This window comes from Ursus americanus, chromosome 11 (genome assembly GCF_024610735.1).
Source record: "Ursus americanus isolate L20-20 chromosome 11, mUrsAme1.1.p, whole genome shotgun sequence".
In the NCBI taxonomy this organism is placed as follows: domain Eukaryota; kingdom Metazoa; phylum Chordata; class Mammalia; order Carnivora; family Ursidae; genus Ursus; species Ursus americanus.
Window position 1 is genome coordinate 19134752 of NC_142137.1, and position 27732 is coordinate 19162483.

Below are 27732 nucleotides of genomic sequence, written 5' to 3' on the forward strand. Positions count from 1 at the left end.
TTAAAATTTATACCAGGCATCTAACAATACTTAAGACACGCAGGAATCACAGAAGTTAGAAGGGATAAAATTGGACAAAGCACCAGCAAAAACCTCTTTTGTAGAGGTAATATGTGATTACAAATAAAAGAATTTCATTACATTTGTATTGTGTTTAACCGGAAAAAAAAAATGTTACTAAAGAAAAAATCTAAGTATACAACATACCTGAGTTCGTAAAATTTCATTTTTTGACAACTGCATATCCCCAGTCAGTTCTTTCACAACGATGCCCAGTGGCTCTAGACGTTTGCTGAAGTAATTTGTCATTTCAGCTGCCAAGGCTTTCATTGGAGCAACATATACAATCTGTGCCAAGGAAACACGACCTTGATGAATGAGCAAAAACCGGAAGTCATTTGTTTCACAGCATTCAACATAAGTCACAATTTATTGTGAAATATAATTGTAGCCACTAAGAGTAAAAAATCCTAATAGTGGTATCTGCAAAGTACTTCTCTTTCTTAGGTAGGTGTGCGCAGCTGAAAGGACAATGGCGTTTGTTTATACAGCCTCATCACTTTGAACATTGGTTCTGCTTCAAAGCTAAATGTATTTTCACAGTGTTTCACAGGGGTAATAGGATTTTCATAACACAAATAGGGACTGCCTTACTAGTAAGAGAGTAAATCGAGCAGCAATCTTTACATGACATCATGAATAATAGCCTTAAAAATTTCCAGATTTCATGTAACATGTACAACTACAAATGATTTTAATTTTTACGATTTAAAAAGTTGTGGTCTGTCTTGTTAATTTCCTACCTTAAATTCATTCTTTTTGATAACACCTTGTTGAAAATGCTGGCGTATTTCATGCAAAACTGTAAGCATTGCAATGTTGGTCTTTCCAGCCCCAGTAGGGGCACAAATCAGCATATTCTCATTGGTGTTGTAGGCAGTCTCAAACACGATTGACTGGATTCTATTGAGTCTCCTCATTCCTTTAAAAGCCAGCTGTCCAATCTAAAGAGAGAGAGAGAGAGAAAACAAAACAAAACATGACTCACTATAAACGATAATGTGAAGGACCCATACAAAATATTAAATGCAAACATTTACTACTTTTGATTTAAAAAAAAAAAAGACGACTAATTTGTTCAGTCTCTCAATATATCCAACATTTGAACCAAAGTGTGAAGTTGAGAACTCACAAGCACAATACGATTCTAATGCATTTAGGAGTTGCATACTCACTAAATTTGAAAACATGATAATGATACTATATACCTGTATCTTTGTGCACGAGAGGATTGGTTCATATATATTTATCTGGCCCACTGGATTGAAACTAAAGATTCAGTTTTATTACTTTTTGTATTATCCTAATACCTAACCAAATACCAGCAACATCATAGGCCTCTAAATAAATGTTTATTTACTGATAAACCAATTAAATAAGGGAAAAAATCTTTAAGAAGATATGCATTTTACACATAGTATCCTCCAAAGAAACAGTAACCTGGATCTAACCAAAATATATAGCAGTTCGGAAACAACCTATACTCAGCCCTGAATAAGAAACTTGTTTATTTTGTTCTTCAAGGTCATAGTTCAAGGAAGAAGCAAACTAAAGCATTAGAAGAATATACTGATAAACCCAGTACATACTGAGGTCTATCACATTCTATTCAACAATCATTTACTGACCACTTATAAATACACTAAGGACTTATGTCAGTATAAATATTCATTTTCCTAACAAAAGTTAGAGAGTATCTAAAATGATCCTTAAAATGTATTAGCTTGTGGCTTACAGGGGAAAAATTGTATCATTTTAGTTTTCTATAATAAAGACAGGACTCAGGTGCTGAGGTATTTGAAGGGAGAGAGATGAACTAAGAAGAATGCCATTTCAGGTGAAAGAAACAGAATATTAGAAAAATACCTGGGGGCACCTGGGTGGCTCAGTCAGTTAAGCATCTGCATTGGGCTCAGGTCATGATCCCAGGGTCCCTGCTCGGCAGGGAGCCTGCCTCTCCCTCTCCCTCTGCCCCCCTCTCCCTGCTCGTGCTCTCTCTTGCCACCACTCGAATATCCCTCACAAAGCATGTTCCACATCATAAACTGTGTCATAGCCATGGGGTTAAAAATAAAACAATTTATATGAATATTTTATTTAACATCTTTGAGTATCCATTAGATAATTAAATAATTTCAGATAATTAGGGTTTTTTTTCATTTAATGGTCTTTACTTACTGTTTGCATGTGTATAAAACCATTTTCAGTAATCATTCTAAAACAGATGACTTTGGGCCTTCTTAATAGGATATATTAAAGAAAATCACACTTTTCATTCATGGCTGGGATCATCATCTGCTCACTTGGCAAATATTTATTGTGCAACATTTATTTATTGTTTAAATGGTCAAAAAGATACAATTTGTAATAAAAGTAGGAGAGAAAAAATACACATTCAGATTATTTCAAACACTGATATGAATTAACAGATTATTTCAAACAGGGATATGAATTAATTTTTAATACATGCTATAAATGTGAACCTAAATGCCATTTTGGACAAATCTATCACAATGAGGGTTCTGTGACCTGAAACTTCTACAGCACAGCCCCCTTCCCCTCCCACATCCTTTTCTTTTATTTAGCCACACCCTTAAGTACACCCTTAGGACATAACATCCTTGATGTGCCTCCAGAGATAGGACTATGATGCACATTTATTCTTAAACATTCTCCTCTTGGACTGCCCCCCGCACAGACTCCCAGTCTCTAGGGCTATAAAAGCAAGTCTCAAAGGAAATGCGGTTGTAGAGATCTACTCCTCTTGCAGCTGCCCAAGACACACTTCTATCCCTAAGTCCCCTTAATAAGCCATTTCTTGTCAAGCTGGACTTGTCGGCCTTTATCTTTGGTCTTAGAGCTCCTACGGCCTTTGGAGGTCATTTCACATATACCTCCGTTTCAAGGAACAGTGTAATACAGAGGAAGAGGGCATTAACAGTTAGGAAAGGGAGATAGGAGTCATGGAGAAAATGTAAGTCATGGTGAATAGCTTGAATTTTTATTCACAATACAAAAGAAGGTCTCTACATGACTTTAAGTAGAGGTATGACAAATATATTTTTTAAAGGTCTACTTGGCTACCATGTGAAGAACAGACTGGGAAACAGTAGACAACTATGCTAATAGTACAGACGGAGGATGATGCTGGTTTATATTACACGAGTGCAGGTGCAGCTAACAGGATTCAATAACGACTTAAATGTGAGAGAGTGGGTTAAAACAAAAAAAGATATATCAAAGACGATGGCTTTCCCTTAAGTAGATGGCTGGCAGTTCTACTGATGCTATATAAGGAAGATTAAGAGGACAGACTGAGAGAGGAAAAGAAAAAAACACTATATTTTAAGAACTTATTATCTGTCCAAATAGAAATTTCAAACAGGCAATTGCATCTGACTTTGGAGGTCAACAGAAAAGTCAAGGATTTTTTTTTAAGAAACTCATTTTCAGGGGGCACCTGGGTGGCTCAGCTGGTTAAGCATCTGCCTTCAGCTCAGGTCATGACCCCAGAGTCTGAGGATCAAGCCCCGTGTCAGGCTCCCTGCTCAGCCTGCTCCTCCCTCTCCCTCTGCAACCCCCCGACTTATGCATTTTCTCTCTCTCAAATAAATAAAGTCTTAAAAAAAAAAAAACAACACTTCGTTTTCAGAAAGTTACGGTGACTTTCCCAAGGTTTCACATTAGTAGCAAACGTAAAATAAAATGTCACATTACACTTCAATAATAAAAATTCAAAAAGGAAATGTAAACCTAAATGTAAATTTTAACTTTCCAGTAGAAACATTAAAAAGTTTTTAAAAATTGAAATTAATTTTACAAAAATTTTATTTAACCAAATGTATCTAAAATATTCTTCTTAATACATAATAAAAATTATTTTTCTTTTTATATAACAAGTCTGAGAAATAAGTGTATTTTACACTTAAAGCACATCTCAATCCAGACCAGCCATATTTCTTTTTTTTTTTTTGGTTTTAAATTTTTTAAAAATAAAATACAGTTGACATATATTAGTTTCAGGTGTACAACATACTGATTTCATAATTCTATACATTACAACATGCTTACCATGATAGGTGTAGTCACCTATCATGTGACCATACAAAATTATTATAATCTTACTATGTTCCCTATGCTGTACTTTCATCTCTGTGACTTACTTATTTTATATAACTGGAAGTATATATATAATCTTAATCCCTTTCCCCTATTTTGCCTATCCTTCCACCCTACCTCCCTCAAGACTGTTCAACAGCACATGTAGCTGGTGGCTAGTGTACAAAACAGTGCAGCTCTAGAAAGCACCCAACTAACTTATATAATGTTTTAAAATTGATAAATATATTGTCATAACATAGCAGACTAAATTGCAGGAAAAGCTCTTAGGACAGCATACAAAATCCTTAACGTGGTCTCAAAGGCCCTGCCAAATTTGAGGGTCATGGAATCAGATGAACTACATCGAGGATGATTTGGGGAACAGAAAGAACAGTAGTTTTATCTGACCTCTTATTCTTAATAAAATCATCCTTAGTAAGCAAAGAAACAAAAAAACAAGTAATCACTTGTTGCATGTGTTAAAGACTGGAATTAATATTCTTTTCCAACATTGACTAAATCACTAATACTTAATTCTATACTCCAACCCAAAGTCTACAACAGTTAGGTCTAAACATGCATCTTATACTAAACTTAAGTCCCAACCCTATTACTCACCTTTATTAAAGGTTGACAAGAACTTCACCTGATCAAACAAAAACTACTTACAGTCTCTAAAGTGCTAAATGATAAATATAAGGAGTTATTTCCCTCTAGAATATGAGAGTACTAGGGCACCTGGGTGGCACAGTCGGTTAAGCGTCTGACTCAGGTTATGATCTCAAGGTCTTGCGATTGAACCCCATGTCAGGCTCCATGCTCAGCATGGAGTCTGCTTGAGATTCTCTCTCTCCCTTCCCTCTGCCCCTCCCGCTCATGCTCTCTCTCTCTCTCTCTGAAAGATAAATAAATCTCTAAAAAAAAAAATATGAGAGTACTAAGGGCTGGCAATTATGTTTTTCATATTCATCTTCCTAATACCTACCATAGTATCTGGCACAACGAAAATATTCAGTGATTATTTTTTCCTGTACTTGTTTCCGTTGAGTCATTCTAATTAAACCAATTATCATCTGTGAGCTGCATCACTGATGAATTTTCGTAAATTAAGCAATATTTAAGACACTCCATGTTAAGCACAATGACTAACTCCAGAACAGGAGCTGGGTATATATTATTCTGCTAACATTATTTAAGTGTGATAAATGTTTTCTATCAGATATCATAAATATTAGCCAAACTATCTTTTTTTTCTACATTCGTTCACTGTGGCTTCCAGTGAAACTAGAAATTACTTTGGACATCAGCCCCTGATACATTTGCTCTGGGGGAAAAAAAAGGCAGTGTTTTGAAACATACTTTTTACATTTTTATAATCTTCTTGACACTAAGATAGCATTAGAAACTCTAAAAATAATCAAATACGTAGCATCTCATAGGATTTCACAACTTATGAAGAATACATAAAAATTATGGTCAGAAATATTTAATATTCTATCTTTACTGTTTATCCTCAAGAAATCATTTATCTGGGGCGCCTCGGTGGCACAGCGGTTAAGCGTCTGCCTTTGGCTCAGGGCGTGATCCCGGCGTTGTGGGATCGAGCCCCACATCAGGCTCCTCTGCTGTGATCCTGCTTCTTCCTCTCCCACTCCCCCTGCTTGTGTTCCCTCTCTCGCTGGCTGTCTCTATCTCTGTTGAATAAATAAATAAAATCTTTAAAAAAAAAAAAAAGAAATCATTTATCCTCAAGAAATTGCTTGACTGACTTATACCCAATCCAAGAAAAATTTTATACCTATATTTTTACATATTTGTATCTTTTTATGTAGCTATAGCAATATATGATATATATGCTATTATTTTAAAATATCATAACCTCTGAGTCCAAAGATAACAAAACATCATTTCTGAGAGACTTTCTAAAAATCAGTAAAAACTATGATTCTTTCTTTATTTTAGCCGCAAGAGAACTATAGGGAATTCTTAGGAGACTATACAGTCCAGCTAGGGATCCCCCTACTACATATAACAAAGTTGGTCAACTAAACTCCAGGTCAGTGTATTTCACACAAAAGGTTACCCTCCACTAGTGGGTTATGAAACCAATTTAGTGGATTGTGATCAGCATTCTGAAAGAACAGAAAACGAAAAAAAGTGCAGCATATTACATATGATAAGGGCAAATACTGTTACATAAGATTTTTTTTGTGTTTGGGTGATTGAATCAAAATGTGAAATAACAGTTTGAAAACAAATGTTATAAACATTTTCCAATGAACACAAGAGCATTCTTTCAAAATATGACATCTCATTTTGGGAACACAGCAATCTTTCTCTCACAAATGTATATAATCTTGGGCTTAGAAATTCTACTTTTTAAAAAAAGCATCCTTGCACACATGCAAAACTGTGCACTTCTAAGATTACTAATCACAAAATTATCTGTGGTACCGAATGTCATCAATAAAGTGAATAAAGTATGGCACATCAATACAATGGAATTCTATGAGGCCATAAAAAAACTCTATGCAGGGGCGCCTGGGTGGCACAGCGGTTAAGCGTCTGCCTTAGGCTCAGGGCGTGATCCCGGCGTTATGGGATCGAGCCCCACATCAGGCTCCTCCACTATGAGCCTGCTTCTTCCTCTCCCACTCCCCCTGCTTGTCTTCCTTCTCTAGCTGGCTGTCTCTAACTCCGTCAAATAAATAAATAAAATCTTTAAAAAAACAAAACAAAACTCTATGCTGAGAAAAGAAAACCTCTGTGCAGAATAAGAACATTTCCTATTCTGAAAATATCTTGTTATGGTGCGAAACAGGATTTAATATGCTATTTTTTATTTACATTTGGTGGGGGTGAGAAGAAGGGAATAAGAATCTATATTTGTAATTGTTTTTAAAGATTTAAGATGAATATATAAAATCTAAACATAGTGGTTATTAAAGAAGGAAGTAGGGATCTGGGCAGATGAAGAACAGAGATAAAACAGGAGACTTTTCACTATTTAAAGGTTTCTACTTTCTGAAACATGATAATACCTATGCAAAAAGAGACACAAAAAGAGATACAAGTGACTTCTTTAAAAAATGGGAAATTAAAGAAGTATCTAATTAAATAGAGAAGCCTAAGTGAGTTCTTCTGTATTTCAAAAATATTTCATGTTAAAAAGTTCTCATTATTCCTACAATTTTACCCTCCAGAGACAAAAAGATAAATTGAGTTACTCTTCTAAAGACTCTTCAAATTATTTTAAATCATGTATCCCTCCACTCACTCTCCTCCTTGACACCTATTTTTGATCATAATATACCTAGCTACTTAAAGGCATCTCTGACAAGTTTAGGAATAGAAGAAAAAGCAGGTTCTTCTTCTTACCTCCAATACCTGTTACATTAGGCCTGTGGCCTCACCTAAGACTCTATGGTCTCATCACAGAATGAGACTGCTGTTAAATGCAAAACTTAAACTCTATTTCCTGCCATCATCTAAAATGTACCCTCCCATTCATTCAATGTATATTGAACACTAACTATGAAGTCTCAAGCTGTGAGGACTTTTTCTCTGTCCTCAACAACACATGGTGCAGCAGGTGAATCTGGATTACAAGGAGCCTGTTACTTGGTCCCCAACTATACATCTACTACTACACACCTCCATACCCTAACCTTTAGAAGAAACAGAAAAGACTTGACATGCTACCTCACTGAATATGACAATCCCAAACTAGATGCTCTGTGTCAAGGTCAGTAAGCTAACACGATATAACACAAATACTAAAATGTTATCTTCAATGATCTTGGATCACGAATACATAAGAAAATATATTCCTTATTATTTAAGTTGGTAATTGTTCATTAATCCACTTAATAATAGTAATAGCTAGCATTTCTATTGATCACATAATATGTGATCAATATGGCTTTGTTTTAAATGTTTTAAGGGGATGACTTCATTTAACACCCAAAGTAACACCATGACATAGGTCTTTTTACTGTCCTTATTTTATTTTTTTAAATTTCTTCAAGTTTTTATTTAAATTCCAGTTAGTTAACATACAGTGTAATATTAGTTTCAGGTGTAGACTTTAGTGATTTATCACTAAAATACAACACCCAGTGCTCATCACTACAAGTGCCTGTCCTTATTTTAAAGATGGGGACACTGGGTGAAGAAGGTTTGAAGAATCAGCCCAAGGATAAATGGCCAGTAAACAGCAACTAGAGCAAAGACTGGAACTACGGTGTCTAATACCAAAGTCCAAATTTGAAAATCCAAGTTAAAAACTTAGAAGGTTTACTAATTTCATTACTTTACACTTTTATTTGTTATGCTGATTTTTTAATGAAGTTAATTTTATAAAAATAAAAATGTAAAGTCAATGAACATACTGACCATATTAATAATTGAATAAAAGCAAATAGAATAAGATGTTTCATTAAGCTGAGTGTTTACAATTTTCAAAAAACTGATTATTCTTGGTAATATTTATATCTTCGTATGCATTACATACATCACTTGTAAATGATTAAGATTAATAAATTTGCATATATTTAACCTAAAAATCCCACTTCTAAAAATTTAGCCAAGTTAAACTAACTGAACAAAAATGCTAGGTAAATAAGCACAAAGATATTTGCTACAACCACATTCACAAGAAAAAACAGAAGTTGAATGTCCACAAATAATGGGTTGGGATAAGTAATTCATATTACATTCTTCATGAATTATAGTAGTTAAACAGAATGAAGAACATATTTGTGCTTACAGGAAACTGTATCCAAAAGAAAAAAAAAAAGCATGCCACAGAACAGTAACATAATTAAATATTTGTTAATATATAAAAAAAATATGGAAAGATATATATCAAACTGCTTCACTGGAGTTGGGATTATAATAAAACTTTCACTTTCTGTTTTATAATTGTAAATATTACTTTTTAGATATTGCTTTTTTTGTAGCGAACAGATTTTATACTCAGCCCCACAAAAATGCTTTTATTTAAATAAAATTTATCTTAATAATAAACAAAAGGAAGATGTACTCAATACTGTCTTAATGCATTAAAAATAACATAATTTGTTTCTTGATAGAAATACATAATGTTTTTATGCTAATACAAATTAACTGATTCACCCTTTTTCATTATCTCATATAAAGAGTCCAACATCTTTACCAAACACCAAATTTCCAATTTGTACTCCCGCCCTGAAAATGCACTGAACAATTACTGAATTCTGCTAATTAAGAGAAAAGAAAGTCTATGGCCAGTTTCTCTTTACTGGAGATTCGTGCATTTTAATGTTTCATAATAATTCATTTTGAACCAGACAATCTGGGTAGAGGAAATTAAATCTTAACAACAAAAGGCCTCAGGAGAGTAATCTACTATTAAATCTTTGAAGGAAGTGAGATTGTAAGATTTTGTGAAAATCAGGTAAGTTATTACATATGACAAAAAGCCATTAGAAATCATAATGCATAATTCATAATCCTTCCATATTATTTAACTGAATGCATTTACATCATTAAAATAGTAACTGGAAATACTTAATACGCCCTTAGTATCAATTCCTGAAAATTCTTTCATTCTGAAAATACTCCATCTAAGAAGCATAATAAAAAAATAAATAAAAAATAAGCCCAACTAAATAGATGAGTCTTCTAAATATACTCCACTACATGATCACAAAATGATAAATAAGACGCTATTAATGTCCTTGAAGAGAAAAAGAAAAACAAGGACAGAATGACAAACAATAGCAATACCATATTTAATGAGAACTGAAGGTACAATGGGTGTCAGAGAGGTGTACTAACCTCTTCTTGGAGGGGGAAGTTAGATTCCTTGTTCCTGAGTTGGAGCTAAGGCTTGAATACTAGGGAAAACTGAAGAAAAAGTTCTCAAGAGGCAATTTTAAGACCAACAAAACCCTGGCTGCACATAACAAGGTCCACTGATAAACTCTTGAGACTGCACATTTGGGTGTCTATCAGCACACTCTTAACAACAATTTAGCATGTCAGATGTCATCTGAAGTGACACCAAAATGCTGTGCCAACAGTCACATTCACAGCACACAAGAAGACAGTAAAAGTGACCTCAGTTAGGGGTTTGATCTGTGTAGGTTGGGTTTGCTTGTCGTTAGAACTCATTACCATAATGAGACAGGGCTGATTTCACAAAACCAGTATTATAATTAAGTACACACACTTCAGAGGCTTAAAGCAGAAGAAAAATTGAAGGTTAAGAATCTGGTATTTTCTATTTAGTTAATATATTAGTTTCACAAGGGAGATGAACTCATACTGACATGTACCTAAGTCTCCCTCCAGGATATCAGTATAAGTGTTATAGCTTAAAAATATAGGACACCGTTATTTATTTGGTATTACTAACAGTCATTTTGGGGGGGTGCCTAGGTGGCTCAGTCGTTAAGCATCTGCCTTTGGCTCAGGTCATGATCCCAGGGTCCTGGGGTTCAGTCCCCTGTTGGGCTCCCTGCTCAGTGGGGAGCCTGCTTCTTCCTCTCCCACTCCCTCTGCTTGTGTTCCCTCTCTCGCTGTCTCTCTCTCTGTCAGATAAAATCTTAAAAAAAAAAAAAAAAGCAGTCATTTTGGTCCAAACTGAGGGACCTGCCGTCTAATAAACAGCTGCACTTCTAATCACTGCAATAAAATAGAAGCACAACAGTCTCTGTCAAATTCTGTTGAATCCTACAAAGAAAATGTCATTTTCAGATTCTTGGCTGATATTTATGGTAATAACTGGTTTCAGCTCTGAGTTTAACCTTTAAGTTATTTCCACTAGCTTACTTGGAACCTTCAGAAGGGATAAATATTTTGGCACTTACATGGTTAAGCTCAATGTTATAGATATTAAATTATGGGTAATTTCTTAATTTCAATTTTCTTACAGTATATATGACTTTAAACTTTCCAAAACTAATTAAAGCAAGGATGTCACTTTAAACTTACATCTTCTTAAACAAGAAAATTTCATCATTAATAGAATCCTCAGATGAATTGGTCTGAGTGATACGAGATTACTTCCACTTGCATTTAATCTCACAATACTGGAATAACTTAGTTTGATTTCAAGTCAAGAATTCATTCAATATAAATAATAACAACTTAGCAAAAGCATGTATTATATAACAAAAGTGTTAATGACTTATTTAGAGTGGTCAGTTTAGTGTGTGTGTATGTGTGTATTTCAATGCTTAAGAACATACTTGGTATTGACTTCCTGAAGATCAGAAATTTTCAAAATACCTATTTAAATTGGTACCTTTTAAAATTTCTAACATTTTAAATACACAATGTAACATCATTAACTCATTTCTATAAAATGGAAAATCTGATAATTATTTTATTTATTGGAGAAACAAGCAGTAAAGTGGATTTATAAATTACTGCCTTAAGCTGAAATTTACTACTTGTTTCTCCACATGATATCTGAAGCTCAAACAGTAGGGTTCCAAATACATTGAACACACCACTCAAAAGAATAGGGAAAGGATTTAGTTGAAGACTGCCAGAGAGGCACTCAGTTGAGGGTATGCTGAGGAAGCCAGGGCTTTGGGGAAGAGGCTCCTCATACTTGGGGTAGGGAGTGTGCATGCTCTTTAAAATGACATTTTCAGAACTCAACCCTTGAGGTTTTCATTCAATTGTCTAGGGTGGGAATGGTAATTTGTACATTTCTTAATAGCACCCCAAGTGATTATCAAGCACAAGCAAGACTGAGAACTGTTACCCTAACTTTCCCTACCCACCTCCCAACACAGTGACTAGGTTTTCTTAGTCATCTGTTCTTTAATAATTTAACATAACCTACTCTGGAAAAAAACAAAGTATATTTTACTGAGAAAAACTTTTGTTTGAAACATGTATATCAAGTTGAAGGCATACATTTAGTAAGGGGGTCCCTAAAAGAAAAAATGTTTTGCTTGAACCTCCTGAATAGTATGCAGAGATTTGAAAGGATAAGCAAAACATTTCAAGGACGAAATCATAACACTTATGTAATAAAACATGATGATTATGTAGATTGCTTAAGAATACATTGAGATTTCTTTATACAATGATTTTCCCCAATATATTTAAATTATCCCAACTTATATAATTATTATTATTTTCATATAACTCTGAAATTTATCAACAATGTAACAGTTTATTAAGAATGTAAAAACAGGGCACCTGGGTGGCTTAGTTGGTTAAATGTCCGACTCTTGGTTTTGGCTCAGGTCATGATCTCGGGTTCCTGAGACCGAGCCCCACATCAGGCTCCCCGCTCAGCGGGGAGTCTGCTTCCCCTCTCCCTCTGTCCCTCCCCACACTATTGCATACGCTCTCTCTCTCTCTAAAATAAGTAAATAAATCTTTTTTTTTTTTAATTTAAAAGGCAAGGTAGCCTATGTTTAGTCACTGAAATTTGCACCATTGGATGAAATTTAAACTTGTTCTCTCTAAACTTGCTTGCAGGGTTTACACAAGGGAATTAAGTTTAGAAAATGCAATACATGGTACCTAATAAAATGAAAAGTATTAACTAAAGAAATATAAGTCACTTTGCTTTATCTTTATTAATTAAAACTGTCTCCTACACTACTTCAGCATTCAACTTTGAGGAATTTTGAAGAGTTATTTATACCAAAATAATTCCACCTATCAACATCTCTTAACAGAAAGACTCAAAGTGTACTCTTTCCAGATAAAACAGCAAAACTCAGCTATCGATGTAAGAACAGTTTATATAAGTATTACTTAGGCTGGGAATTAACTGATCACCTAAAATGTATCAGACACACCGCCACACTGTGTGTTGACTCACATAATCTTCAGAATAAATAGTCTGATGAGATAACTGAAATTTAGAGGTGCTATGTAATCTGATACACATCACAAAACATGCCAATGGTGAAGAGTGGAATTTAACCTCAGTTCTCCTTGCCTAACTGGATAAATTTCATTTAAAGGCAGGATCATAATTCTAAACTGCTTTGTGCCCATCATACCTCCTAGCACAATGCCTTGTATCAATCAGGAACTCAAATGATTACTGATGACTGATAACCAATCCATGCATATTTCCAGAGGAAAATAATGAAAATCTATAAATAGCAAAACACAATCATATCAAATATTTCTGTTTATTATTGTGGTCTGTGTATTGTGGTCTGTGTAACCACAATACATAGATAAATATATTGGAAGATATGGACTAAGTCTATTTCTAAAGCAATTTGAAATTCTCACATTACAAGTTAAAATCATCTATTTTTCAGACTTCTGAATTCATTTGAGTTCTAAAATTATCATTCTTGGGACAGCAAAATATGTTTTAGGCTTTTAATCTCTCTTCTAATTTCTTGCCATAAAATCAATAAAGTGTATGTTATAAAGAAAGTTCTGTTAGATTACTCCTAGCTAGAGGCACAGATGTTAGTTATAACTTTCTCTCGTTAGCAGGTTTTTTTTTTTTTCAAGCAGCTGATGCCCTTTTCCTAGTTAGCAGTTTGCAAGTGTTCCCAGTAGACTTTATAATACTACGATCCTGAAAAACTTCAGGTCAGAGAGACAAAATTAATTCTTCTTTATAAGGAAAAATATAGATAGAATTTCCCTTCAAATGAGACCTAGCTGTTTCATATAGTTGAACTACAGAGCATTTTCATAACAAGTAAACATTACTTTTTAATCATATAATTTAAATAATTGCTGAGAGTCACAAATAAATAAAAATATTTTATTTATAACTTTACAAGAAAGCTATCTATCACATTTATACACACTGAACCCTTACTGACCTCCAAAACAGAAGATAATATAGTCCATCAAAAGCATGCTTTTCACACAGAGCAGAGTACTTCAAAATCCCTAATTACCTTTGAGAATAAGCTGAGAAATTTTTAAGGTTTTCCTTACAGTTTTCCATAGTAATACGTCACATAATACTCTAATCATAAAATAGTGGCCTGACAGTGACCAAGTTTTTAAAATAGAAATACCATTTTCAAGTTTCTATAGAAAAAGTTGTATGGACAAGACATAATCTCTACTATTTTATACGAGGTCCACACAAAGTTTTCATCACAAAAGTCAAGAAATGTTCCTTTCTCTGTACATCCCACACCAGCTCTATTACAAAAACACATTGTTAAATTCATTGTCACTGGTCAGATAAAGATCAATTCCCCCTGAACACAGCAGTCAAGAAACAACTCAAGCCTCATGCTCTCCAAGAAACTGTCATTAACAGCCACAGCCTGGGCTAAATCCCTGTGCCTTCCATTCGACTGATTAAATCTGCACTACTGATTTTGTACTTAGTGCATTCTATGGTATATTGTTTGTAAATACTCAGCAAGATGTCTTTTTCTTGTCCCCAGCTATGCTGCAAGCTCACTGAAGACAGGGGAAACTCATCTATTTCTTTTTTCATTTTTAACAATGTCTGTCAAGTTATAGATACATGAAAAATGTAAAATCCTTCTTCCTTCCTTCTTTTGGCCGCCCAACGTTAAACAAGTTATAGAATAAGAAAATGAACAATAAGTTACAAAAAAGCTTTATTTAGAAACATGATAAAATTGGAAATCCCGAGGGCAAAGGGAAGCTCTTACAAGCAGCCAGAGAGAAAGCTTACCTCAAAAAAACAAAACAAAACAAAACAAAACAAAAAACACAGGTTGCAGACTTTTCAAAAGCAAAAAAGAAAAGGAGATATGTTATAATGACATCTTCAATGTTTTAAGATAGGATGTGATAGGGTAATACCTTCAGTGTGCTAAGAGAAAATAAGTATGAACTTAGAATTCTATTACCAGCAAAAATATCTTTCAAGAACAAGGTAAAATAAAGGCATTTTAGATTAACAGAAATTAAGAGATTTTTGTCAGTATCAGATTCTCGCTAAAGAAAATTCAGGCAAGGGAAAAGTCACAGAACATGAACGCACTGATGGAATTAAAAAAGTGAGCAAAATATATAGGTAAAACCAAATAATTACTGACCGTAAAATAATAGTAACAATAATAATAATATCTGACAAAATTTAAAACAAGATAGACTAAAATATGCGACAACAATATCAAAGAAGCTTGGGAAGGGAATGATTAGAGATTAAAAGTTTTAACAAACTTATTTTGTAGTATTTTTAGATTTCATTCAATGCTTAGAAGAGAAAAAAAAGGACCAATTTTTCAGGTATCTAACTGTGGAGGATATAAAGTTCTTGGCTCTGTTCTATTGTGGTTTCTCAATCTTGGCATTATTGGTATTTTGGTAATTCTTTGTTCTGGGAGGCTGTCACGTGCACTGTGGAATGTTCAGCAACATCTTGGCTTCTATTTACTATATGACAGTAGCACCCTCCTAGTTGTGACAACCAAAACTGGCTTCAGATATTGCCAAACGGTTTTTTAGGAAGGATGGGGCAGGGGGTCTGCCCAGTGAAAACCACTACTGTAGGTAAAGAATGGGAAAAAATGGTTTGGAATCAACTTCTTTTTTCTTTTCTCATTTTACTTAAGACCTTACTTCAAAGTACAGATCTTACTTTTCTGATAATTTATAATTTTGAAAACGGGATTATTTCCTTTCTTTGATACAAATGATTTATTTGGGAATGCAATAAACTATTGGCCTCCCTCAGAGAGAAGGGGGAAAACAGACCTTCTTTTAACTTGCTATAATTCCCAATTTCCAGAGTTATCTGCTGCTTTTGGTTCAAAAAGAAAAACAAAATCCATAAATAAACACCGAAGATTCTGTTAAAACACAGGCATTTCGTGAGTTTTGACGGAATAATAATTCTCAACTGCATCAACTTCATGTCCTACTTTGTTCCCTTAGAGCGGAGTTTCTCCATTTGGGAAAGATATTTTTATTGTAAAAAAAAAATAATAATAATCAGAAGGAGAGAGTTGATAGCTCCAGAGATCTCACAAGAGTCTCCTTTAAGTCTTTGGTGAGTGCTGACTAGCACAAGCATATGAGAAAAGCACCCAAGGTAGGGGAAAGAACCACTTAAATGGATTAGAGGAAATAAACCTCACCCTATAGGGTCTGAAACAGCACCCATTTTTACCAACCATAGTGGAAAACCTCTTATTTTACTGGGAATTAAGCAGAGTACTTTGCTCAGAAGAGCTATGTCTCAGTAGTGAGGCAAAACTAGCCTTTAAATGCTGTGTTGGCCCACCTAAGAAATTTTAGAAGCAAGACCTGAAAAGCTCAAACTGACCCAAAGTAACTTAACTATATTCCAGGAATAAACTCAAGGATGTTTATAAGAATACAGAAATATCTAGTACCCAATAAGATAAAATCACAATGTCCAGTTTTCATAAAAAGTGACTGTGCATGCTACAAAAGCAGGAAAAAATTATAATAAGAATAAAAACTGATCTGATCAACTAAAATAAATCAAGTTATAACACAAATGACAGACCCTTCAAGTCACTAGAGCAAAAGTCAGGAAATTATGGCCTATGGGCCAAATCTAGCCAGACATCTGTTTTTGTTTTATTTTGGTTTGGTTTGGTTTTTATGGCCTATAAGCCAAGAATGGTCGTTACATTTTGAACAGGTATTTTAATAAAAAGAAAACAATAATGACTGTTGAACAGAGATCTTATGTGGTCCACTAAGCCTAAAATAATTACTATTTGCCCCTTTACAAAAAAAGTTTGCTGACCCCAATCTATAGAAATGACTGTGCAAGTGGAGGCATAGAAGATATCAAATAAAAAAAAAATTACACTTTTAGAGATAAAACTGCAATGCTAGATGAAAAATACACTGAACAGTATGCAGAGTATCTTAGACATTGAAGAAAAAAGATCAGCAAATTAAAATTCTCTGTATTAAAATTCATGTATTAAAATACACGGCAATAGAAACCACCCAAAATGAAGCATGGAAAGAGAAAAATAATAAAAAACAAAATAAAAGTTCACAGAACATCAGTAAGCTGTGTGACAACTGCAGGAACCCTAATGTATCTGTGATAAGACTTCCTAAAAGGGAGGAAGGGGTAGAAAATTTTTGTAAAAATAATGGCCGGAAATTTCCCACATTTGTTGAAAACCAGAAACCCACAGATCCAAGATACTTAACCAATAGCAAGCACAAAACACCTGAAGAAAATCACACCAAGGCAGTGGTACGCAGAATTCTAAGCTGGCTCTCAAGACCTCCTCCTCAATCCCTGCCACACTCCACAGCGTACTGCCTGCATAAACCCCAGACCTATGAGTATGATGGATGTTACTTCCATGATTCCATTATGCCATATGCAACAGCCGACCTTTAGAAAGGAAGATTATCTGGGTAAATCTGACCTATTCACACGAATCTTTAAAGTCAGAGTTTTCTCACTGTCAGTAGAAGTCAGAGATTTAGAGCACACAGGAAATTTGATACTCCCTTTTGGCTGTGAAGACAGGAGTGGGCCATATGCCAGGGAATGTGGGTAGTATTTAGGAGCTAAGAACAACAGATAGCAAAGAATCGGGAACCTCAGTTCTACAACTCTAAGGACGTAGATTTGGCCAACAATCTGAATGAGCTTGTTAAGGGAATCCTTCCCCAGAGCTTCCAGATACGGGATCAGCCTGGCCAAAACAACAGTTCTGCCATTATTAAACAGTAAACAGAGAACCCCAGTCAACCCCACTCAAATCAGACTTCCAGAACTCTGAGATAATAAATGGATGTTTTAAGTCACTAAATTTTTGGTAATTTCTTATACAATGACAGAAAGCTAATATAAAGTCGCATCATAATCAAACTGCCTAAAACCAATAACAAAGAGAAATCTTAAAAATCAACCAGAAAAAAAGCATATTACATAGAGAAGAAGATTAAGAATAAAATATTAGAAACAATGAAAGCAATGTAACACAGCTACATCTATAAGGACTGGCAAAAAACAAACAACTGTCAGCCTGGAATTCTATATCAAATGAAATATCTGTCAAGAACAAAGACAAAATGAAGACTTTTTTCAGACATGCAAATCTGAAAGAATTCATCCAAAAGCTTGCACTATAAGAAACAAATACCAGATGGAAATCTGATCTACACAAAGGCATAAAGGGTAACCTGATAGGTACACAAGTATAAAAATTTTGTTTTTATTAGATATCTTAATATCCTTTTTTAAAGATTTATTTGAGATAGATAGAAAGAGTACACCTGAGCAGGAGGGGCAGAGGGAGAGGGAGAGAGACTCTCAAGCAGACTCCGATCTCACAACCCTCAGATCACAAGCCGGGCTGAAACCCACATTCCATGCTTAACTGACTACACCCCAAGTGCCCCTAGATATCTTAATCTCTTAAAAAGACTGTTAAAGCAAAAAGAATGACAATGTATTACAGGGATTATAAGGATGTAGAAGGAGTGCACTAGGTGTGGTACATGTAGAACGTATTTGTTTGTTTGTTTGTTTTGATGGTATTCTGTGCTAAAAGATCTAGCAAACAAATATATCAGAATCAGGATTCTCATGGCCCCAATCTCCAGGTGAAGCTAGGCATTTATTAAGGGAAATAGAATTTGATAAAATGGTTAGAAATTTAATTTGTGCTACATCATTTCTTTCCCCATGAAATCTATGAAATCTTTACTAAGATCCCTATCCATGTAAACAAGATTGTAAACTCACTTTGCAACTTTCAACTTTATATTTTTGTTATTATTTTTTGATACCACCTCTTAAAAAGGCAGTGAGTGATTCAAGGCCATGGTTCTGATGAAACTGATGATATGCTTGACAGTGTAATAACCAGCCCTGTGGGATGCTTTAGAAAAGGCTTTTTATTTGGGGTCATGTCCAGGTTTTAGCAACATTCCACCCATTTCAAAGTGGTCTCATGAAAAAGATCCACACTCTGAAGTGTTTTTCTGGATGCTTTAGTTTTCTTGTCTTTATAATTTGATCAGATCAAACTGTGTCAAGAAACTCTTTGGCTTTAGGATCCCCACCTCAGGTTCAGAAAACAAAGTACAACAAGAAAAGTAGTACTTTTTATATTTATTCTATTTCAGTTTTTTCAAAATGTCTCTCTTGAATAACCACAGAAGTCAGTAATTATAATGACTGGTTTCTTTAGTTTCTATCAAACAATTAGAAACTACTCTAAATGTCTTAATAGAGTGACTGTAAGTTCAGTTCTTCCAATCTTGTAGGATAGTATCCAATACTACTCCCATATGTGTTTGGAATAAAAGAATAGCCAAAAAGCATAAATGAACACAGAAGTAATTTGTCTACCAAATATAATTTCCAAAATAACAATAAGTCTTTTTGTTTTATCCACACTCTGGCCTCAATGTTTTCACCATTACATCTTGCATTTTAAGCTAACATTTTAGCTAAAATGTATTAAGTACGTACCAGTCTTCAAAGATTTTTATATAAATAAATTTAATCCTCACAAACTATGACGAAGGTACTATTATCCCAATTTTACAAATGAAACACTGGATCCCACAGAGGACAGTAAACTGCCCAAAGTCTCAGAGCTGGAAACTGGAGGATGCAAGTCAAACGAGGTCAGCCTAGAATCGAAGGCCCTGTCCTTAACCAACGTGGTTTTCTGCCTCCTAGACTTAACATGTACAAACCCTTCCTTTTCTTCTATTCCTCACCTTGGTAAATGACAATATCACTCACCCATGATGACCTGGACATCATTCTAGATTCAAACAAAAACTTAGATGTCATTCTAGAGTCTTCTCTCTGCTTCATCCCCTCCTATTTAATCAGTTACATACACTAGTACCTAAGTTATTCTCTATTATCCCATTTTACTTACAGGCTGCCACTTTCTTAATTTAGGTGCTTCGCATTTCTCTTCTGAACTACTCTCCAGCAGCTCTACTGTCAATCTTCAACTTTGCATTGCAACCAGGACAAAATTATCTGATGTGACAGTCAGTAAGGAGAGGATTTTATCTATGTTTCCATAGGATTGTTAGGAATGGCATGCAATATGAACCCAGTGAAAAGAGAAAGATACCATCTTCAGGAGTACTTTTCATGATACATAAAGATCCCACCTTGTATAAAAAAGATCCAAACCAACAAAAGCATCCACTAAACAAACATTCTGTTAACACCTACATTTTTTCCTGAGGTCTAAATTACTATTCATGCTAATGACATCTGGTGGGATCATTATCTAAAGTGACAGGACACCAAACGGTTTAATTATGTACTTATAATGACATATTGCATTTGAATGTATTCTTCTCCAATATTATTACTGCTTATGGAAGTGCAAATTAAAACCACAATGGTAAGGATACATGGGTGGCTCAGTGGGTTAAGCATCTGTCTTTGGCTTAGGTCATGATCTCAGGGTCCTGGGATGGAGCCCCACACAGAGCTCCCTGCTCAGCGGGGAGTCTGCTTCTCCCTCTGCCTACCACTCCTCCTGCTTGTTCTCTCTCTCTGTCTGGTAAATAAATAAATAAAATCCTAAAAAAAAACAAAAAAAACCAAAAACCCACGATGGGAAATATCTACATTAAGTCAGAATGGTTAAAATAAAAATATAAATAAAATATAAAAATATAAATTAAAATGGTCAAAAGAAAAAGAAAAAATAGTGATTACATCAAATGCTGGCAAGTATGTAGAGAAATTGAGTCATACCAGATTGCTGGTGGGAATATAAAATGTTACTCCAGGAAACAGTGTGGTAGTTTTTTAAAAAACTAAACATGCAGCTACAATATGACCCAATAATTGCATGCTCAGGTATTAATTCCAAAGAAATGAAAACCTAGTTCACACAAAGACCTGAAGACAATGTCTAGAGCAGCTTTATCCATATCATGGGTGGAATTATATTCCCCCAAAGTTCATAAATTAAAGCCTTAACTCCCAATGTGACAGTATTTGGTAATAGAGCCTGTAGGGAAATAACAAGGTTAAATGAGGTCATCTAAGTGAGGTCCTAATCCAATAGAGTTGGTGTCCTTATAAGAAGAGGAAGAAACACCACAAAGGGAAGAGCCTGTGTGAGGTCAGGGGGGCACAGTGAGAAAGTGCCTGTCTGCAAGCCAGGAAGAGAGTCCTCACTAGAAAGTAAATCTATCAGCACCTTGATCTGGGATTTCTAGCCTCTAGAACTGTGAAAAAATAAACGTCTCTTGTTTAACCACCCAGCCTGTGGTTATGACAGCCTAAGCAAAATTATACAATTTGTAATAGCTCAAAACTGTAAACAACACTGATGTCCTTCAACAGATGAAAAGTTAAACTGTGGTCATCCATATCATATGTGGAGGCAGAATAATGATCCCCACTGATTTCCACATCCTACTCCATGGAACCCATAAATACATTAGGTTACGTGGCAAACAGACATTAAGGTTATAGATGGCATTAACCCATTTAAGGAAAACTCTTACTCCTATAATCTAAATTAACATGAACAAAGATTTTATTTAGAAATAAATATGAAAGAAAAATAAGAAGCCTGATCCATTCATTATGTAGACAATGAATGTTAATAATGTTTTCAAATGAAAAGTGTTAATATTTAATACAATAAACAAAATAATCCTTAATGATGAAAATGCTTATAATAACTGGTAAAGTTTAAAAAGAATTATGTATAAAACTATTTACTCTTATAGGTTTTCAACACTTGCTGTATTTCACAATCACTTATAGTGCTCCAAAAATCATCTTTAAAATATAAGTATTTGGGCCCATCCCAAGAGATTATAATTTAATAGGGAAGAAGGCACTTGGATTTTGAAAAAGATCTACAGGTAATTCTGATGCACAGGATGAAACCCACTAATATAAAATTACAATTTTGGTCTAATATATAAACTTACTATAGAAAATAACTTAAAACTGTAATAATAGGAAATTGGTTTAAAAGTAATAAAGGTATAAAACAGAATTTTATAAAACAGGTGATTACAAATGATGTTACAGATATGTCTGTTGACATGGAAAGATATATGTAGATATTTACACAAATACACAAAAAACAATATGTGTGACAAAATGCCATTTTATAAAACGAAATATACATGCATACATAAGTGTAGAATGGAGTTCATTTTGGTCAGCTGTGGTTACTTATGCTGCTCTTTGCTGCTCTTTTTGCTTACCTCCATTATTTGATATTTCTAAATAATTCCATATGATATATATATATATATATATATATATATATATATATATATATATATATATATATAAAGGAACTTCATTTGGTGACAGAAAAGTTTAACTTTATTTTTTTTAAAGATTTATTTATTTATTTGAGAGAGAGAGACAGAGAGAGACTGAGCAGGGGGGAGGGACAGTGGGAAACGCAGACTCCCCTCTGAGCAGGGAGCCTGATGCTGCACTCAATCCCAGGACCCTGGGATCATGAAGAAAAGGTTAACTTAAAGTAATATGTATACTTCAAGAATTTTTTTTTTCAGTTCAGTACCTGCTTATGTATTTCTTTGACTTCTCTGTGAGTTTAATATCCAGATGTCTAGATCCTGCGATACACAGAAAATAAATGACCTAGGTTGCCAACAAGTGCCAAAATAAGGTGCTGGATTATATACTTTAAGCCTCCATAATCAACTGATTTGACTGAAACTGTTTGACAACCATTAAATGATGTATGCTTGATTGAAACTGTGTTAAGTCTAAGGCTGATGAGATACTGATCAGAGGTTCTTACTCATTATCAACATTGTCTTTAGGAAATACTCTACATTAACACTCTCACCATCTACATGAATATTCTGCAGGTATCTTACATCTTTGCCATACTTCTCCAAATAATGGGCATATTTTAGGTACATATGGATGCATTTGATGCAGGTGAGTATTTAGGAGTTGGTAAAAAGAAAAACTACAGGGGGGGTGTCACTGTCCTCTCTTACAAAAAGGGATAAGATGATGCGCCTTCCTACATCCCCCATGTTTGGTCTGATTATAGACTTAAGAAGTTTTCTTCAATATACCAATTCTTTTCCTACGTGCACCCCCTCCCAGCCCGTGCACTCCAAGACCATGAATTCTAACTCTACCTCCAATGTAGATCACCAAGAACTTCAATTTGACCTCAATTACATTTCACAGACTTGACTAAGCAAATTGTTACGTAAAACTAAATTCTGACAAATTAAGATGTTTCCAAATACATTTTAAAAGATCATTTGATGTACTCTATGGTGACTAACATAACATAATAAAATAAAATAAATTAAAGAAAAAAGAAAAAAGATCATCTGAACAGTTTTTACTTCAATTTACAGACAATCAATAAATCAGATCCCAAGGACACCTGATTACAAAGTTAATCATTAATCTGCATTGCAATTTAGTTAACAATGCCCTATTACTAGAAGTCATTCAAATAACTTTAAATACTCAAATCACACTAGCACCTTCCTCTATATACTGATGTTCTCTAAAACCACTAGAGTACAACATTCGATATAATTTATGTTTCTGGATACTCTTTCAAGGGGCTGTAGAAGTTTACCACAGTAATGTGTTAACTACATTGAGTATATGGAGTCTCCAGTATATTCTGGATTGGCACTACTTGGTAAGTTTTTTGAAGGGAAAGATTATTTTTCCACACAGCTTTATAAATTAAACTTTCTCAAATCCTCACAAGTTAAACATTAGTCAAAATTATAAATAATCCCTTCCTAAAACTACACTATTACTAAAATTCTAAAAATTTGGGAAAATAATAAATAACAAGCTGAACAGTCAATTTAAGTAAATGTAAAAGTAAACTAAGAAAACAGTTTATTTTGAGGGGTACCTGGGTGGCTCAGTCAGTTAAGCATCTGCCTTTGGCTCAGGTCATGATCCCAGGCTCCTAGGATCAAGTCCCGTGTCAGGCTCCCTCCTTCTCCCTCTGCCCCTCCCCCCTGCTCATGTTCTCCCTGACTGGCTCTCTCTCTCTCTCTCAAACGAATAAATTAAAAAACCTTAAAAAAAAATTAATTCGAGATAAAGCAAATATGGCAAAATTTTGACAAATGGTAAACAAAGGAGACAAAAGATATATGGTTAATACTATTCATGCAACTTTCCATAGGTCTGAAATTAATCAAAATTTAAAAGTTGAGAATAATAAAGAAAATAGTTTAGAATTTGATCCCCTCCTCAAATAGTATTCTATCGTTTTATAGGTTGACCGTCTGATATATCAATACATGAATCCTTTAAAACAGTTTAAGCCAGCCTACACAGGTTAAATCAAATATTAACTGAAAAAAACAAAACAAACATGAAATTATAGAAATAGATATACAAAGATATGTTTAATGTGTGAAGAATGAGTTTTTAAAACTCAAAGTCCCCTGGGGCACCTGGATGGCTTAGTCAGTTGAGCATCCAACTCTTGGTTTTGGCTCAGGTCATGATTTCAGGGTTGTGGGATCAAGCCCCTAGTCCAGCTCCATGCTCAGCATGGAGTCTGCTTGCCCCTCTGCCTCTGCTCCTCCCCTGCTCCCACTCTTTTCTCTCCCGCTCAAATAAATAAATAAAATCTTAAAACAAAAAAAAACCTTAAATTCCCCTACTGTACCTCTTCAGTAAACAACTGCATATATCCTCTCTACTATATCAGCCAACTACTGACATTTAAGAATAAATTTTCTAGTACAAATCTATTCATAAAACAAAATATCAACTTCTTAAAATGATCATCTTGGGACACCTGGGTGGCTCAATCAGTTAAGCATCTGACTCTTGATTTCAGCTCAGGTCAAGATCTTAGGATCCTGAAATTGAGCCCTGCCTGGGGCTCCACGCTGCTCTGCAGGGTGTCTGCTTGAAATTCTCTCCCTCTGCCCCTCCCTCTGTCCCTCCCCCTGCTCCTGTGTGCGTGCTCTCTCTTGGTCTTTTAAATAACTAAATAAATAAAATGATCATCTCACCTCATCTAAGTCTTGGATATAAACTGGTTTTTCCTCAAAGCCAACTGGCATTGGTTCACTATAGGGAATCTTTACTTCTTCATACATCTTGTTATTCTCTCTTTGGATTCCTTCCGGTAAAATCATCTATGAACATAAAAAATAAAAATTAAATAATAAAAAAACAGTTGTTCTGGTAAAGATTCTTTAATTAGAGAGAACAGAGAGAGAGAGAAAGAACGCTACTGGCTTTAGACACAGCACTGGTAAATAAATATAGCTAATTTAAAGAAAAACAAATCTAAACTAAACAAAACAAACAACCCATATACACACAAATTATTCACATATTGGATCTCTCATATAAAACACCTATTATGCTGATGAATTTTAAGTATATATTTTTAGATGGTCTCCCGAAGACAAATGTACTTGTGTGGCTAGGAAAAATGAGCAAACTGCAGTGTAAAGACCAAAAAATAATACAACTGCTAAAACTCAAAAATACAAGTTCTATAAATAACAAAAGGGAAAAGAACAAATATGTTCTGAATACCTACTATGTGTCAAGAACTTTACAAACACTGCATTATTTCATTTTCCCCAATATTTTAAAATAAAAGTTAGCATAGTATATCAAATAATACAAGAGTCACAAAAGAAACAGGGAAAATCTACGTGTTATTTCCTCAGAATAGACATATTACCCCAAAGTGGTCATATACTAGTGACATACCTTTGCACCAGCAATGAATGCTGATGTTCTCATGGCTTCAGCCTGGGAATCATAAACATGGGGATAGCGTATTTTTTCAATATCCATGTCTCTCTGCCTGCTCAGAATTGGAACACTTCTAGCATTCAGAAGTGCCTGCTCTCTGTAAACACGAACATAATAGGATAAATCTGAAATTTTTATCTTGCAAAAGAAAGCATATATTAAAACAGTCACTATAATAACTATTTCGGGAAGCCTTCCCTTATAAAGTAGAAGAAACAAAATAAAGAAAGATAATAGCATTTCTGAAATTTTCTGTATAACTACATAGGAGTTAACACATTTTTAGGTACTATTTTTAGGTAGTATCACCTGGTAAGTTTAATTTAATGTTCCTTATTTATAATTTTGTTTGTCACAATCCAGAGATGTGTAACAAGGTATCAATTCCTTTTTAAGAACAGGATTCAATATTTAAAAGAACAAGTATCATAACGCCTTCATCCCTTTTTCCTCCTTCCTAATTCTAAATAACATGAGGAAAAGTATTCTTATTAACCCAGGAAAAAAAAAAAACCAAAAGTCTCAAGATAAATCTGTGTAGGCTTTACAAATTTTAACCTAGTGGTGTGTGCACAGCATCTAAAAATAGCTTACACCTCTGTAATCCAAATCTCTCACCTACACAGATGCAACCAAGAGTATTCTAAGATCACTGCTTTCTTATCCCAGAAAATTGGGTTTTCATACAACAAAATTCTGTTATTATAAGAAAACATGACTAGAAGAATCATCTAAATTGTTAAAGCTAAACTAAAAAAGGATGATATTTTGCTGTCATTACAGCAATTACAACAGAAGCATTTTTCAGCTTCTGGTTTTTATTACCTTTGTATCCGCAATTCCTTAGGATCAAAGCACGTAAGTCCTTCTGCAACTTCTGCATCTTCTCCAGCCTTTCTTTCTCGTCTAGCAATTCTTTTTTCTTCACGGCGATACTGTTTCATTAATTGCTTTTCTTGTTCAGATTGAATAGTAACTTGACAACCATAATTAGGCTTAGCATTTTCTCCTAAAAGTTTTTTGCAATTGTCTACAAAGCAAATTAAAGAAATGTTTTATAAATTTAACCTTTATGAAAACCATTTTTCCCTTCGCCAAAATGTAAGATAGCACAATGCTCTAATTAATTTTTTTTAAAAACTGTCACATTAATTGTATGTTTTAAGGAGAGGTTTTTAAAAATATAATATCTAGGTGATATTAACACAATGGCTTAAGAAAAGTCACCAGACATCTTCTTTATACAGATTACATAGTTTAGTGTTATAAATTCTTAGATAAAACACCAGGAATTTAAAAGTTCAGTTTTATAATTTTGAAATTATTTGTTTATATAATTTCAATAAATATAATAATTATCAATACTAATTAGCACTTCCTGTTAACATAATAATAAAATATTTTTCATATTAGATGTAACTTTTCCCTATGTAACAGACCTTATTGTGTTAAACTGAAAATATGTTACTACTTACTTAAACATGAAATAAAACTTATTAATATTAGCTCAGGATACATTTATAAGATGACCAAGGCAAATAAAGAATATGATACACCTTTTCATGGAAATAGAGTTTAAAAAAAAAAAAAAAGGAAGACGGCCAGAACCACTAAGAATCAGGTCAATGAAAGCTCAATGTTTACAAGGTCCAATTTAAACTTGTGGTTTGGCCAATTCAATATTAAGGAAAATATTTCTTCCAACATGATTATCTTCTATGTTTAATTAAATCTTTCCAAGTAGGAGTATCTTGGCTTACTGCAGCCCTAAAGTAACTAACTGACCGGAGTGTTGCTGTAAGCAAATAAAATTATTGTATTGAAGACCTACTTGTTCCAGGCACTGCTGCTAAACTAGGAAGACA

At 34.2% G+C, this 27732-nt stretch overlaps 1 protein-coding gene across 6 annotated transcripts in view; it reads right to left on the reverse strand.

Moving 5' to 3' along the window:
- ASCC3 (activating signal cointegrator 1 complex subunit 3) overlaps positions 1-27732 on the reverse strand; it is a 329433-nt gene that overhangs the window by 241104 nt on the left and 60597 nt on the right. For all 6 annotated transcript variants that reach the window (XM_087865343.1, XM_045806995.2, XM_045806990.2 and 3 more), the window contains 5 exons: positions 26693-26897; positions 25823-25964; positions 25108-25233; positions 804-1004; positions 208-348 (listed from right to left, as the gene is read on the reverse strand). In XM_087865343.1, the coding sequence (XP_087721469.1) occupies positions 208-348; positions 804-1004; positions 25108-25233; positions 25823-25964; positions 26693-26897 (815 nt within the window). The remainder of the gene's footprint in view (positions 1-207; positions 349-803; positions 1005-25107; positions 25234-25822; positions 25965-26692; positions 26898-27732) is intronic.